General features: G+C 27.6%; 1 protein-coding gene across 1 annotated transcript in view; it reads left to right on the forward strand.

Moving 5' to 3' along the window:
* The window catches only part of LOC136071927 (nuclear pore complex protein Nup160-like), a 55,487-nt gene that overhangs the window by 15,452 nt on the left and 22,519 nt on the right, over positions 1 to 17,516 (forward strand). Inside the window, exons 5-7 of the mRNA XM_065797757.1 lie at positions 2,257 to 2,371; positions 2,828 to 2,900; positions 13,667 to 13,755. Of these exons, the coding sequence (XP_065653829.1) occupies positions 2,257 to 2,371; positions 2,828 to 2,900; positions 13,667 to 13,755 (277 nt within the window). The remainder of the gene's footprint in view (positions 1 to 2,256; positions 2,372 to 2,827; positions 2,901 to 13,666; positions 13,756 to 17,516) is intronic.

Here is a 17,516-nt window from a genome sequence, read left to right on the forward strand (position 1 = left end):
AGCTGTGTATTTACAATTTTTATAGCAATTTACTGGATTTTTATTTGGATGTAAAATAAAAGCTTTGTTTGCACAGCAAGTGCCAAGCTTTAGAAATAAAAACTAAATGGTTTTAATAATCATTTTCTTGTATATTAGATATTATCAGACGACGAAACTTTCTGCATAATCAACTAGTTTTCTTATTGCTTTAAACACAATCGTTATCTAAATAAACAAGCTTGTATGTTGATAAATGCTTGTTTAAAACGCGCATTGTGAGCTTAGCTTATCAGAAAGCTATTGACCTTTTGATTTAAATTAACTATTTTTTAATTATTAAAAAAACTATTTTTTCTTATCGCTAATGATGTTTAAGGCACAGGATAAAATAGTAAAGACGTTTAAAATTTACACAAACAAGTTACTGATAAAAGTTATATTATAAAATTAGCTTGCAAAAATATGAATATCTGTGTAAATATAAAAAAGATTATAAAAAGGTTTAAAAAAGGTCCTAAGTATTTTAAATAAATTATTAAAACTTTCCTTATAATGTATGTCATTTTTTAAAGGCAGTCGTCATTTAAAAAAAAGTTTTTGCTATTAAAAAGGATACTAGAAGAAGGTTATAATTGTTAAAAAAGTTCTTTTGTAAAAATTTATCACTTTACTGTTTACTGTTGTAAAAATTTTACACTTATAATAAAAAAGTAAATGAATAAGAAAGAATTCTGTATTTACAGCCATACACGGCTGTTGTAAATAATCAAATAAACTTTTTTGAAAAATATAATATAGTTTTTTATCATATTAAATATTACTTAAAATAATATTTATTTTAATTGCTATTATTTAAAAGCAAGTTATGCAATCCCAGTAGATTTAATTATTATTATTTAAAAGCAAATTATGCAATTAAAGTAGATCAAAGTATCACATTGTTTATTATTTTTTTGCAAATAATTAAAGATCATACTTGTTTTCTTGCTACCAATGAAAAGGCATGATATAAATAAGAAAAAGATTAAGAAGATTAGAAAGAAACAGAAATATGTTAAAAATTAATCGGTTTTATAATTTTCATTTATAAAATATAAGTTTTCTGTATTTAGTATTGGCACAACAAGTTTTGCCAAGAAACTTTTGTAATGTACGACTTTTTTTTTTTTTCTAACTAGCCGACAGTAACCTAAATTTCCAATATTATGATAATGCTGTATAAATTTTATTCCTGGGTAACACCCTGGAATAAATATAACACCTTGGAATGTATATATATATTATATATATATATATATATATATATATATATATATATATATATATATATATATATATATATATATATATATTTATATATGTAGTTCTCATATATATTTATATATGTAGTTCTCAAGCGTATTTCAAATCTGCTATAGACTTCAAAAGATCCAGAAAATAGTAATGCTGCAATATAGTTTTTTTGTTGGTACAATTTTCTTTTAATTGAGACAACCCTCTTGCTATTGCAACAACCCTCTTTCAATCCTTTAACTCTGAAATACAATTCTTTACAGGCAAGCTGAAACATAGAAACAAGTTAAGTTCACATTTATGATGCAAGCGCTCTACTACTATAACAACTACAGACTAAATAAGCAAGAGTATTGATGTTGTTGATGGAATAAATCAACAACTACTTGTTTAATAACGTTTGTGTTTCAGAATTTTTACATAGTGGCTGTGTTTAACAAGGTTTGTGTTTTAGAATTTCTGCATAGTGGCTATGTTTAACAAGGTTTGTGTTTTAGAATGAAGAATTGAGGAAGAAAGTAGCAAGCAAAAAAAAAAATTAAAAAATGAAACTAAATAAATGATTTAAACAAAGATTTTTTTAAGACAATATTGATAAAATGGTCTACTAAATAGAAGAATTAAAACAAGTCTTATAACAAATATCCCTTAAAAACAAATTTTGTTATAGTGTTATAAATAAAATTAAAAAAAAAACTTTTTGGTATTTCCCAAAAAAATATCAGTTAACCTAGTTTATGGAATTGCAAATATATTTCAATCAAATACAAGTAAAAATATATTGAAGAAATTTTGTAACCAAATACAATAAAAAAATCAGCCTATTTTTACCAAATACAAATACATACTTGACCCCAACCCATCTGGAGTCTTGGGGTGGTGAATTATCAATTTAAAAAGTTGTCATTTTTCTCAGTTTGAAATTATTTTTGTTATATTTATATAACATTTTAATTTTATTTCATTTTGAAATTTTTTTAGAGGAGAATCTTCTTCTTCAGCAGTGGAGTCATTAGTTATGCATAATTTTGATAGTTCAAATTTGTTTGCATTTACTTTGTGTCGTGACCTAAAAATTCGTGTGTGGAGTATTGCTGTAGGTAGTTTTATTCTTTTTTTCCCCCTTTTTTTTTGATGATGATGGCGATGATGATGATGATGATGATGATGATGATGATGATGATGATGATGATGATGATGATGATGATGATGATGATGATGATGATGATGATGATGATGGTGTTGATGATGATGATGATGATCATGATCATGATCATGATGATGGCGGTGATGATGATGATAATGGTGTTGATGATGATGATGGTGTTGATGTTGATGAGAGTGTTGATGATGATGATGATGATGATGATGATGATGATGATGATGATGATGATGATGATGATGATGATGATGATGATGATGATGATGATGATGATGATGATGATGATGATGATGATGATGATGATGATGATGATGATGGCGGTGATGATGATGAGAAGAAGAAGTAAAATGAGATGGGCAACAATAATTATTTTAAAGACTTTTTTTTTAGTTAAAAACATGTGTTCATACAACAGATTTGGTTTCTTTAAATTTTGATAACTTTGATTTGCAACAAGGGTCAGGTAGGATTGTTTTTATTTTTAACAATCAAATAGGATTGGTTTGAAAATTTCTTTTTTTAATCCTTTTCAATAAATTTATAATACAAATTTCTTGTAAAACCTTTATAACACCACAAGATCTCACCTTGGTGATTATAAACATTAGGGGTGTTCAGAAAAAAAATATTTTAGAATTCGAAAAACCAAACCGTCTAGATTTGAACCAAATATGTTTAAACTTACTCACAAAAAATTTCAGCGCCATTGAACCACTCTTTCCTTGCCCTCAAAGCACATGTTTGGAAAAAAAAGGACCCAAAAACGGATTACTTTAAGTGTCTTGAGGGCAAGGCTAGCATAAATACTTATATTAAATTTTTTTTTCAGGGTTTAGATAAATATCTGTATTTTTGATTAAAAAAGTATGGTTTTTTTCTTTCTTCTCAAAAAACAGTATAATTTACATTTTAAATCGGCTAAAAAACATTTATTACGTGGTGCGGCATTGTTTTTATAACCTTTTTCAACAATTAAATTCAAATTTGTTATTTAGATTCATAATACAGTTTGCAGATGTATTTAATCAAAATAAGAATAGAATTACTCATTTTATGTATGTTTATTATTTGTAATATTTTATTCAGAATAAAATAAAATACTCCTTAAGTTATGACTACAATTTATTAATTTGTCTTCAAAAACCACACTTTGCATTTTTTTTACTTTTTTGCAAAATTTGGAGATTTTATTGCGAAAAGTATTCCTTATGTGCAGTATCAATGATATTCTGAAAAAATCAAACATGTGCCAAAATACCTTGCATCATTAGTAAATACGCGATTATCAAGTGGTCTTTAAAAAAAAATCATTAACAATTAAGAAATAAAAAGGTTTTTTCAAATTTACCGAAAATGTTGATTTTGTAACATATCTGGTTTTTGCATATCACGATTCAATATTACTTATTAAATCAAAAAAAAAAAATTTTTAATATTTAAAAAGATTTTGTAGAAGTTTCTTCTATAGTTTATCTAATAAATCTTTTTTTTTTTTTGTTCTTGTTTTTTTTCTTCGCTAAGGAGGAAAGACTATCAGATAATCTTTTTTGGTAAGACTGGTGGAGCTTTTCCCAGATATCCTGAAAGCAGAGCGAACTCTGTCAACTGATATCAATCTATTCTGTTTTTTCTCTTCGTTGTTGTAACAATGGACAAATTGCTGCATCATGCCGACAGCTCTTTTCTGAATGGTTAACAATAAGGCTATTGGTATAATTTCCAAAAATTTTAAACTAAGAATGTGTATACCAGTATTGCGGTGGAAGTGAAAGCCAGTCTTTTATTCTTTCTTCAGTTAAACCTCTAAACCTAAACATAAGGTAAGAAAACTCAGCTACCAAAGGGGCTAAGCTTGGTGGATCTTTCTCAGTACTAGCATTTTTTTCTATCTCCTTTCTGATATCTTTCTTTTTTTTGTTTTCATTTTTAAAGTATTCAGTCTTAGGCATTTTAAATGAAAGAATTGCAGCTGCAATTTTTTGTTTTTCATTTGAAGGCAAATCCTCATCCGATAGAGCTAGTGGAATCATAGTTGAGTCCAAGTACCAAGTGTGCTTGTAAAGCGAATCAAGCACAGCATCAACTGCTTATGGATTCCAACAAATATTTCTAAATTGATACATCTGATGGATAGCTTTAATATCTAAATTGAGGGCCTTTAACACATTACTCGATTCTAAATACCACTTGGCATAAAACAGACCACAAACTCCGTGATAAGCTTGATTTCTTTTTTGAGTTGTTTTTTTGAACAAAGTCAAGTTGAGAAAACAAAAGCTGCATTTTCAAATAGTATATTGCTTTACCAAGAAAATGGGCATAATGGATAGCTCCAGTTTTCCTGATTTTATAAACAGAAGGTGATAGATAAGTCACAACTAATTCAGCCAGCTCTCTTCTGTCTTAATGTTTATCTTCTCCCGCTATCCCCTTTCTTTCTATATATGCTTTGCAAAAGTTAATAGAATCTTTAGTAGCCTTTTCACTTAAACTACCACTCACCTCCTTCTAGTTAAACTTGCACAGATCATTTGGGGCATAACTAAAATTAGGATGTTCAAATAGGCTCTTAAATTTGAAACAATTAGTTTTCAGGTCCTGTAGTCAACTCATTTGTTGTATGTTTTCAAAAATGCACCATTCTTAACTCTGTTATGTGATGCCTGCATGCTAATTTTAAAAGATATGTATTTAAATTGTTGGATATCTTAATGATTGAACCATTTTTGATCCCAGTATTGCTTGCAGTTGTATTAAAACAAAAACCTACTACTTTTGATTCAAGTTTGTATTCCTTTAGTAGGTTCGTAATACTTGTATATTGATCCTCACCAGAGGAGGAAGTTAAAGGAGGAATACCTAGTAGGTGCGTCTCACCCTCAATGTTCACAAGAACTGCCAGCCTGTCAATCTTGAACTTTTTTCCTGCATTAAATTCATAAAGAGTTTTTCCATCAAAATGTATAACACATGGATAAGGAGAAGCTTCTATTGCATTTTTTTACATTCTCTTTTGCTAATGTTGATATATTTTCATTTGCTAATTTCATCTTTCTAAAGGTTATTGATTTACTGCAATGTATATCTGTAAGTTCGACACCAGCTTTAATTAAAATGGTACTTGTCACTTTTTGCAAAACATTTGGCGAAACATCACGTAGCCATTAGGGCAACGTTCCCAGCTTACACATCTATTGGAATTTCTGCAGTTACTGTACAGTTAAATAGAGATGGTTCTTTTTGAAAATAGTTACTAGACTCAAAATCAGAATCAGAAGATAAATCAGAACTCAAATCAGAATTGAGTTTAATTTCATAATTAGATTTTGTTGATCGCACATCCTTCGTTCTATTTTTCTTTCTGTTACTCTCTGCTGTCTACAAGCAAAAAATAATATTAATTATAACAAAATGTTTTATAAGAAAAATATTACTTATTACTTTTAATTTTTAAGTTTTACCTTTCTACTAAATTTCTTATCCTCTGTCCCAAGAATAAACCTTCTTTCTCTTTCCTGACCTTCCAAGAACATCAAGTCTTCGAGCTTATCCTTGTCAGATCTTTTTTTGTTGGTCCTAATAATGTTCTTCAAATCTGGCTTGACTACCCAAAAAACCATTTTTAAGTAATTCTCAAAGTTTTTCTGATTTGTTAAATCTTTAGGAGACCCTCTTTTTTCGTTTTTTTTTAATTAGAATACTACTTGTCAAGTTTAATAAGATTTTTAAATAGTTGAGTGTCACTAACAACTTCAAACCCTGCTTTTATTCAGGGTTTCTTAACCTTAGCTAAAACACAGTTACAATCCAAATTTTCACATCTTTTAAAATTTTTAAGAAGCGAGCACATAACCAAACTGATTTTTTTGGTGGTTTTAGGTAGTATAGATTGCAGGTATGCTAGATGTTGTAGAATATCCATGCCTGTTGGAAGTTGAATATCTAAATGCATATTTGTTTTTGTTCATTATACTTTATTGAGATAATTGATATCACTCTCTATCTTATATATAATATACAAATATAATTGTTCAAGTTTCTTACTAGAAATTATCTGTAACTTCTGGTTTAGTTGCTATGATAATAAACAATTTCTTTTTTTTATTAGATCTTAACTTAAATTTGTTTTCAAACTTGCATTTATCATTAATCTAAATAACCAAGAATATATTTGTAAATATTATAAATAATAAATAGTAAATATTATAAAAGCCGGAAAAATACTTTATATATTATTTAAATATTTTATATAGTTTTATTTCACTTGTTAAATGATATATACAACACATATCTTAGTTTGTGTTTCATATCGCTACTTATAAAATTAAAAATATTTAATTTATAAGTTAAGAACATATATTTTTTTGTTTGGTTATGGTATTAAACATACATAAAACGAGTAATTCTATTCTTATTTTAAATATATATATTTGTAAACTGTATTATGAATCTAAATAACCAAGTTATTTAGATTCATAATACAGTTACAGTTAGATTCATAATACACCACGTAATAAATGTTTTTTAGCCGATTTAAATGTAAATTATACTGTTTTTTGAGAAGAAAGAAAAAAACCATACTTTTTTAATCAAAAATACAGATATTTATCTAAACTTAGCATAAATACTTATAATAAAATAAATTTATTATAAGTATTTATGCTAGCCTTGTCTTTAAGACACTTAAAGTAATCCGTTTTTGGTCATTTTTGGGTCCTTTTTTTTCCAAATTTGTGCTTTGAGGGAAAGAAAAGAGTGGTTCAATGGCGCTGAAATTTTTTGTAAGTTTAAACATATTTGCTTCAAATCTAGACAGTTTGGTTTTTCAAATTCTAAAAAATTTTTTTCTGAACACTCCTAATAAACATATTTGTTGTCACCAAGGTGAAATTGTAAATTCAATCTACCTTGATGTTGATAGTAACTTGTTCTCGACTTTTTTTTTACTATCATTTTAGTAACAAACTGTTGCTAGAAAATTACTTGCTCTAATACTAGCAGTAACTTATTAAGTAAAACTGTTTAGGTCTAAACATTGTTTTTTTTTTTAATTATTAAATTTTATTTTTATTCAGATTTTACATGTCCTTCAAAAAATGCATGTTTTTTGTTTGTTTTCTTTTAATGATTTTAATGGTGTGACCTATTTTTATGTTAACACTTTATTGTTTGCACAGGGTAAATTAAAGAAGTTTTTAACTGTCTAATTTTTGTTAGCCTGTTATTAGACAAGGCTAACAAAAGTTAAACAATGCTGCTGTGCTGAGTAATTGCAGATTTAAATTTATGTTATACCTCAAGTTCATGGAGCTCAACTACTACGCCACTCCCTCACTTAACCATAAGCTTTCTGTTAGTTAAAAATTGAATGACTGGAATTCTTAACTTTCACTGATAGTGAAAGTTAAGAATTCCAGTCATTCAATTCTTAACTTTCACTATCAGTTACTACTCTTTTTCTCTCAATCAGAAATTATTTGAATAGAAAAATTATAAACAGCAGATAATAAATGAAAATAAAAATAAATCATGTTTAATGTTAAGTTTAAAGCTCTATAATCATATTAATGGTAACTTTAAAGTTTCATAAATTTTGTTCAATAACCAAACAAGCCATCTCTAAACCCAAACTTTAAAGTTTCGAAAGTTCGGGAACCCGACAAGAATCATCTCTAAACATCTCCTGTGTAAAAAAGTGTTAGGTAAATGAGAATGCATGAATTTTATGAGGAGATTCTGGATTTACTCCCTTGGGGGCCCTAGGCCAAATCGCTTTTTAGGGCCCTATTTCAAAAAAGTGTAGAACTTTCTTATGTCAGTTTTTCATTTTACTATATAAAAAACACATTGCATAAGTATACTGACAGTATAATACTGAACACACATATGTAAGTAGATTTTGTAAACATTAGTTATTTAATTTTAGTACATCTAGTTACAAATCTAGTTACTAGATTTTATTAATGCAAAACAAACTAGAAAATAAGTAACATTTCAGCATAAGAGTGAATTTTAAAAAGTTTTTACTTTTAGAAATTTGTTTCTTTTTTTTTTTATGACAAAATTTGTTGATTAGAGAACTCGAATCAAGAAGTTTTTTTAAATTTGCATTGCTATTTAAAATTGATTAATTGTCAAAAGTTTCTTGGTTCATATTTGATCTTAAAAAACTTTTGATCAATTTAAGTTTTGAAAAACTTCTTTCACCTGAACAATTTGTTATAATAAAGCATAAAAAGATTCTCAAAACTGTCTTAAGATTTGGAAATGCCATTTCTAAATTTTTTACTTTTATCAGCTTATAAGTGAGTCATAGCTGTTTCTTTATATTTAGTTTTGATAAAGTTATAAAATTGCAAATTTCATCAAACAAAGACATATCGATATCTAAAGACAGATAATTAAAGACAGCTTTTCATTATCAATTTTCACATTAATCAGAAATCCAAAATTTGTGTTAGGTTCTTGAAACACAATCATCCTTTTATTCAAATTTGAGTGAATTGCAAATTCTAAAATTGATTGTTCTGTTTCAAAAGAGCAATTTACAGGCTCTGTACCTCCGACTTTTACCAAAAAACCAGCGTGTTTCTAAATTTTTTTTAATTCTTGTTCTTTTTCCGCTTTTTTCTTATGCTTTCAAAATCCACTTTTGTGTAATCGATTCTTTTTCTAAATAAAATAAAGTAACAGGCTTGGTCAGGAAATGTGTGCGATTGCACTCTGTTCCTGACCACGCATATAATATTTATTTGCCATAATTGGCTACCACTTGTTTAGATGTTGAACATTCAAGTTTATGTATGTTTCCATCTATGTCCGCATAACAATTTTTTTTAAAATACTAAAATAATTAACTTCATAACTTTATTCTTTACTTTTTATTGTTTTAATGTTTTTCACTTGCTTCAAATATTGGGGCCCAAAAAAATTGCAGGGCCCTTGGCTGCGGCCTAGTCGACCTATAGGTAAATCCAGGACTGGATGTCATATCCAGGACAGTTAAGCATATCATGTTTGCAGATTTTTGCTTGAAAATAGTATCAAGCCTGTAAGTTTGAATGCCAGATTAAATTCCTTCTGTTTAGAGACTTTTTTGACATTTATTGAATGGGTAACCAAACATTTTCAAACTGAAAAAATATCTTTGCTTTATAAAAACAAGACGTGGATGCCAAATATGCTATCTTTGGAAAAATTTTATACTGATCAGCACAACCATCAGAAAAATAGTGGATATTTTTGGTTGTTAAAAACATTTCTTGTACAAATTTGGCTGTTTTTTTTTTTTTTTTTTAATTATCAAATAAATAAATGCAACATTATGTGCTGAGCCATCAGATAAAAAACATAAAATCGGTATAATAACCTTTAGTAACATAATCAGGGAATCATGTTTTGTATAAATTGCATAGTAATTGTCCATAGCTGTTGGTTCCAGTGATAACTCTAGATTTCATCTTTTAGAAAAAATTTAAAGTTTTCTGCAAAATCAACCAAAATAAATATTTTATTTGAAAATATGGATGACTTTTTTTTTTTAAATTATTTAAAAGTATAATAGATGTATTTTTTGTAAAAAGAAGTTACACAAGTTAATGACAAATAATCATTAATATTAGTTTTATGCCTTTTAAATCAGTTAATTCAATTTTTTGGTAGTTTTTGATTGACTTTAAAAAAAAATTTCAAAAAATCCATCTCTCAGTTTTGAATCAAAACACTTTTTAAAATGTTTATCTTTTATGAAAATATGATTATGTTTGTAAATATAAAAAGTAATAAGCTATGGTTATATTCATACCTGGCCGAGGCTTGGATATGAAGTGAAGACCTCCAATTTAGCTAAAACCAAAAAAAAGATTTTTATTTACTGAAAGCTATTTATGCATACATACATAGAATTATGTTGTGAAGTGTTACCGGGTCTGGCAGTGAAACTTAAGGGGTAAACAGATTCTATCTGTTGACCAGCCTTGCACCTCTTCTTCATCTATTAGGCTGGCACAGATGTATTTATAATACATTGTTTCCAGTTTAGGATGTTGAATGCTGGATCTTCTTGACTCAATGCATGCTCTTTGCTTGTGTCTGTTTTTATGACTAAGCAACTCATTCTATTATCACCTAATGAGGGTACAGCTCTAAAACTCAGTTTTATGGTTCTAAGGCCAACTGGTAGTCAGGTTTCCTGAATTCTGTGGTAGCTCTCAGAGAGGCTGGTTCCATCAACAGTTGTAAAATATCAGAGTACTAACAGTGCCCGCTATTCTCAGGTCACGAAATCTCGTTTTTCATCTCAAAAATCAGGCACTTATGACTTCTGGAGAATCTTTAACAGTGTTCTTTGGAGCTGTCGTCCAAATTTTCAAAAGCATTTAATAAGTACCTATCAGAGTCTTGTTTTCCAGCCTGCTGGAAAGCGACATCTGTTATCTCTATTTTCAAAAACTCTAGAGAGCGATCTGACTCATCTAACTACCATCCCATTAGTTTTTTTCCTATCATAAGCAAGGCTTTTGAGTCTTTAGTTAACAAACACTTAATCTCTCATCATAAATCTAATAGCTTACTTTCTGATCATCGATATGGATTTCGATCTTCTTGTTCTACAGCTGATTTGCTAACAGTAATAACCGATAGGTTTTATCGTGCATTAGATGGATGTGGAGAGGTTAAAGCTATTGCTCTTGACATTTCTAAAGCTTTTGATAACATTTGGCATGCTGGTCTTCTCCATTAGCTTTCTTCTTATGGTGTATCAGGTAACATCTTTAGGATTATTGAATCCTTCCTTACCAATCATAGTATTAAGTTGTCCTCAATGGACAGCCTTCTTCTTAATATCCTGTCACTTCAAGAATTCCTCAAGGTTCAATCCTTGGCCCTATACTCTTTTTAATTTACATGAATGATCTTCCAGATATTCTCACATCTAAGGTGACATTGCTTGCTGATGATACTACCATTTATTCTTGTTATGATAAGTAGCCAACACTCTCTGATTGCTTGGAGGGGGCATTTGAGCTTTAAAAGGATCTTACTTCTGCTACAGCATGGTGCTCTCAGTGGCTGGTGAACTTTAACTCAGATTTTTTCTGCTAATCTTTATTGCTATAATCTAGATCTTCCTACATTTATGAATGGTAATGTACTCGATGAGTCATTTACCCTTCATCTTCTAGGATTAACTCTTACTTCCGATCTTTCTTGGAAACCATATATCAATTTGATTTCAAAATTAGCATCTGCTAAGGTTGCATCTTTTTATTGTGCTCGCCACTTTCTTACTCTGGGTTCTATTCTTTATCTCTATAAATTTCAAATTCATCCTTGTTTGGAATACTTTTGCTATATCTGGGGCAGATCTTCCAATGATGCTCTTTCTCTTTTAGACATGGTGCAAAACCGCATTGTAAACATAGTTGGACCTACTCTTGCAGCCAACCCCTGACCATCATTGCATTGTCATAATGTTGCTTCTCTTTTCTTTATAATTCTATAATGGGCACTGCTCTAAAGACATCTCTTGTGCCATACTAAAATATTCATTATTATTGGATTGCTCTTGAAGATTTCAATTCGTTTTGAAAAATTGTTTCTTATGGTATGCTTATTCGAACATTTTAAAAATAAGAAAGTTGAGAAATGAACAACAAATTTTTTTTGTTGTTCATTAAAATCAATAAAACAGTTACTTCAATTTATATATTTCTTAATGACAAAATGTTTTAAGAGAATAATTTAACGTAAAATTGTATTGAATTATCACAAGAAATCATTTTTATGATTGAATCCTTAGAGACTTGTCATCAAAACAAAAACATATTAAAAAATTGTTGGAAAAAAAATCTTTTGTTTGGTTCTTTTTGATTAGTAATCGTTTACCGCTTTTTGATTAGTTAATCGTTTATATATTAAAATAATTCATTCTCGTGTTACTCGTTATTTAATTAATTCTTATTTACTGTGACTGTTCCTAAGTGCTCCAAAAACTCTTGTCTAGTTTTTTTCCTAGAACATCAGTTCTTCGGAATTTGCTTCCTTCATCTTGCTTTCCTGATTCATATAATTTGCAATCTTTTAAGTCATCTGTCAATCATAATCTTGCTCTATAAACTTCATTCTTTCTCTTCCAGTAACTTCCAACTGTGATAGTGGTTGCTTGCTGCCTTGTTGGATGTGAAGATGTTAAAAAAAAAAAAACATGACTGATGAAGGTTTCCAGTATCTGGAAAGATTAAAAAAGATGTTGTTTCAATAGATGTGTGGTATGCTTTTGAACATTAAGAAAAGAAGTGATGATTTTAAATAGAGGTCAGGAATCTGATGGGATGTGCGTAAAGGTTAAAGTGCTTATCTGTATGCAGAATATTAATAGTTTGGTTGAAAAAAACCACTAGGAAAACTTGTAGAGATTTGTTTTGACATGTAAAAGTCTCAGTAAAATTTAGAAGAAGCCTAAAGTAGTATATATTAAAGAATTTGCATTATTAAAAACATTTAACCTGTGGAAGTGCGCAACCAAGAACACGAAGAGAAAAAAATTGGTGTCTGTTGCTTATTGAAGACATTAAATCTATTGAAGCCTCATTAAACTGAAACCAGGATAAAAGTTCCACCATGCTGTTTCAGATTCCACTGTATTATTTGCAAGTTTTACCATGTTTGCAAGCTCCACCATGTTGTTTGCAAGTTCTACCATGTTTGCAAAATATTTTTAAGTTGTAAAATAATTGTTATAGAACAGAGTTGTTGTGTATTTAATGCTTATGTAAGTTTTCAGTTTTACTACTTTTTCTATAAGTAGAACTTATAATTGCAATTTAATATCCAGGTTCATATGATATTTTGCAAGTTTAGTTTCACATAGTAATTTCAGTTTAGACTTAAACATATTTATTACACATTAGATCTGTATTTATTCATGTTTGCATATTCATTTGATATCTGATATAGAATTAAATACTTATACTTATGTAATACACTTTAATTTGGTAATGTATGATTTATGTTGTGTGAACAATATGTAATCTTATTGTAATATCTTCTGCTATATACTGAGATATAAAAATCTTTTTATATCTCAGTATATTTTATATAATTAACTTAATTAATTAATGATTAATTATCTTGCAAATTTAAGAATTATACATACTTATCTGTGACATTAACTTTTTTTTTAAGTTAAAGAATATGCTTAAAAATGATAATTGCTTTATTTTATAGTTGATTCACTTTGTTTAAAAAAAGCAAAAAATACTGATGGTGGACAATTATTGTTAATGGCTCACTGTACTTTAATGTACAGCTCACAGGTATTTAATTTTGGTATTTATAGGTAGGGCTTCTGTCAACACATCTATTAAGTTATACCTACAGCTTTAGGACACCTATGTATACCTAAATCCACATATACACACTTTGTTAGTTATAAGAATAATTTTCTTGTATATATATGTGTTTATATATCTTTTTTGAAATTTTGAAATTTGTCTTGCTAAATGTCATATTGTAGTTAAGCCATATATATATATATATATATATATATATATATATATATATATATATATATATATATATATATATATATATATATATATATATATATATATATATATATATATATATATATATATATATATATATATATATATATATACATATATAAAATCTTCTCAAGTCATTTAAAAATGGAGAAAACTAACTTCAATTATTCAATAAAAAATATACCTATACCATCAAATAAAGACTTCAAATTGCAGTTGCTTGAAAAAACCGAAATATTGATAAGAATGAGATAGAAGGCTTTTTTCTTTATGAATAACTAATCTAACGGTGTAAATGATATTAAAGGGATCCCCAAGTGCCAAGACAAGTTGTGTTCATATCATAGGTAAACATTAGAAAATAAGTTAAAAGTTAATTAAACTTTCCAAAACAAATTATTGAATGAGATATTAACAAAAGCATTTGTTGTTTTTCCATTATACTTCTAATTTTTTTATAATTTTAACCTAGTTTTAGGCTCTTAAATCTGTTTTTTCCGTTAAAAAAACATCTGGTTTCAATAATAAATGTTTTTGCTCACCGCAGAGTTTTTTAAACTCAGTTCAGTTTTACACAATCAGATTGGGTTTTCCCCTTCGTATTTAGTCTGTGGTGGTTATAAAAAACGTTCGCTGTAGCATGTTTTTTTCCAATGCTTTTATTAACATCATCTGTTTATCTGTGAGCATCAAATCTTGCAATCAATTTTTGAGTCACTTCCTGATGATAGATTTTCTTCAAATTTTGCATACATACTCTTGCTTGATGACAATACAATATTCAATAATTAGTTTTGCAATAAGTTAATTAATTTAGTTAATTTTAAGTTTATTTTTTATATGCAAAGAAGAAGAATTTTTAAAATAAGTATATTCATTTTTTCATACTTATATGCGCATTTAGCTTATTTGGATAAGGCGTTGACTTCACAAACGGACTGTCTAAGGTTTGAGACCCTACTCTTCCTGAGTTTTTTTGTTTTTTTACACATGCATACAGCCAAATGAATAAAATAAGGTAAAAAATGAAAAAAATAAAATAGAAAGTTAATAAAATAAAATAGAAAAATCAAAATTTGTTTATTATTGATTGCAAAGTTTGTGTTTTAATAACATATAAAAGCATTGGGTTTTAAAAATTTGTTTTTAATTTTACTTATTGTTTTTTGTTCAATGTATCGTTAAACATTTGAGTTTTTCAAATTAGCATAATAAAATGTGAAGCAAACTTTAAAATATACAAGATGAATATTTTTCTTAGAAAATAAGGAATCAATTTTTTTTTTTAATAAATTGAGAAAACCGTTTTAAAAATGATCTTATATATTTTTAACTTATGTTTTTAATAATTTATATTTCTAATTCAAGAAAGTGTTTTTAAAATGTTCTAATATATTTTTCAAATATATAATATATATTTGAAAATATAATATATACTTGATTTTATATTATAAAATTGATATTAAAAACTTGAATCTTATATTTTCATTTAATCGCAATAAGGGATACCCTTGCAATTTAAACTTGATTTAAGTTTTTTGAAAGAAACTTTTTTTTTGATGTCAAATATAAGCGCATGAATCAGACCTGATTTTAAAAATAACAGTAGTCAAAGAGCCAAAACTTTTCTTTGCCAGCAACAAAATGGTGTTAAAAATTAAGAAGTTTTTTGTTAATATCTCATTTAATAATTTGTTTTGGAAAGTTTAATTAACTTATTTTTTAATGTTTATCTATGATATGAACCCAACTTGTCTCAGCACTTAGGGATCCCTTTAATAATAATAGTAATAATAATAACACTTTTAATTCTTATGGTATTAACAGGCCAAATTGTCCACAACAGATTAAAGATTATATTTCTGCATAAATAATATTTCACAGAGTATTTATAAATATAGATTTATATAAACTGTGCAGCCCACCAACAGTAGATGATGTGCTATAGCAGCCCAAGCTTAGCCTGTCAAATAAAACCTTAAATTCATAGACTGATTTTGATAGATAGGCTAAAATTCGTGTCCAAGCATTTGGAATACATACTATTTTAAGAGAGCTGAAAAATTAGTTGCAATGGTAAAGAATATGATTCTGCGCACATTTTTAAGATGTAAGAGCTGATTCCATCTCCACCAACCGATTTGAAAGGATTAAGTTTTGATAAATGAGATTGCACTTCATCAATTGTGAAATTTATTTTCTCTATTGGTAAAATAACCAAATGAGATTCAAAGAAGGGGCTCAAAGGCATCGGATTCATCTTTTTGTATAAAAGCTGATCGGAATTGTTTGTTCAGTGTGCTAGCTTTATCTTTACACATTGTTGAAATAGTACCATTTTAATTGTATAATGCATTAATTAAATCGTTAGGTTTAATTTCTTGTCTTTCAGTTATATATGAATACAGACGTTTAGGATTATTTTTATCATTTGCCAAATCCATTTCATATTTCTGAACACATTTTTTATTTTATATTTTTTAATTAATGATAAACTTCCATCCTAAAGCATTATTGCATGTCATAAATTGTTTTTTTTTACTAATAATTTGTTTTACTTCATAATTTATGTTTTTTGTTTATTTGACTTTTTTTTTAAACATTTTTTATATGCTTGATGCACCATTCTTCATATTTAGCTAAAAACAAACTATAACACTCTTCAATAATTTTGATAATGTTGTTGTTTGCCTTCTTGCTGATCAAGTTGTTCTTTCCCTCCAACCCAGTTGGAACAACCTGTAGATCGTTGATAATATCTGTTTTTTTCTAAAGCTTGATGTATTTGACAAGATTGAACTTGGTGGTTGTTCGTGAAACTCTTTAATTGTTGTTGACTGCCTTGTAGATTTTGTAATTTCTGCCTTGTAGATTTTGTAATTTCACATGCTGTAATTGCCTCTTGCCAACTAATAAGTTGGTGTTTGTTTGAATCTTCATTTTGGGTCCTAGTGACATCAACACAACCGACCCTATCACTACAGATGACGAAATGAAATGGATTGTTAAATTTACTAATAATGTTTAAAGCTTCATTGTATTTGTTCTTTTGCTTAAGGAGACGAATAATAGTTTTGATATGCAATTTATTCATGATTTTTATCACTCCATTAATTAAGAAACTAATTTGCTATGTATGCTAGAACTATAAGAAATTTTTTTCTTACGTTTATAACGTTTATTTGCTCATTTGTTTTTACGTCATTTCGCTTTTAAAAATGTTTTTGCTATATTTGATGTTTTTTCTCAATACTTATATAATAGGAAAATAAGAAAATAAGTTGTTATTTATTTGTAAAAAATATCATTTGATTAATAAATTTTGTAATGATGGAATAATTTAATAAAAGAATAACATAGTTTCTTTAATAAATGTATTTACCGCATTTGATGCATGTCTGAAATTGTTTTTTTTATATTGCCCAAATTTCCAATGTTAATACGAATTACTAGAAAATGAGCATAATGATTGCTCTGTTTAAAAAAATGTATTTAAAAACTTAAAAAAAGTTTTTAATAGCTTCTAAAAG

This window comes from Hydra vulgaris, chromosome 05 (assembly GCF_038396675.1).
Source record: "Hydra vulgaris chromosome 05, alternate assembly HydraT2T_AEP".
Classification (NCBI taxonomy): domain Eukaryota; kingdom Metazoa; phylum Cnidaria; class Hydrozoa; order Anthoathecata; family Hydridae; genus Hydra; species Hydra vulgaris.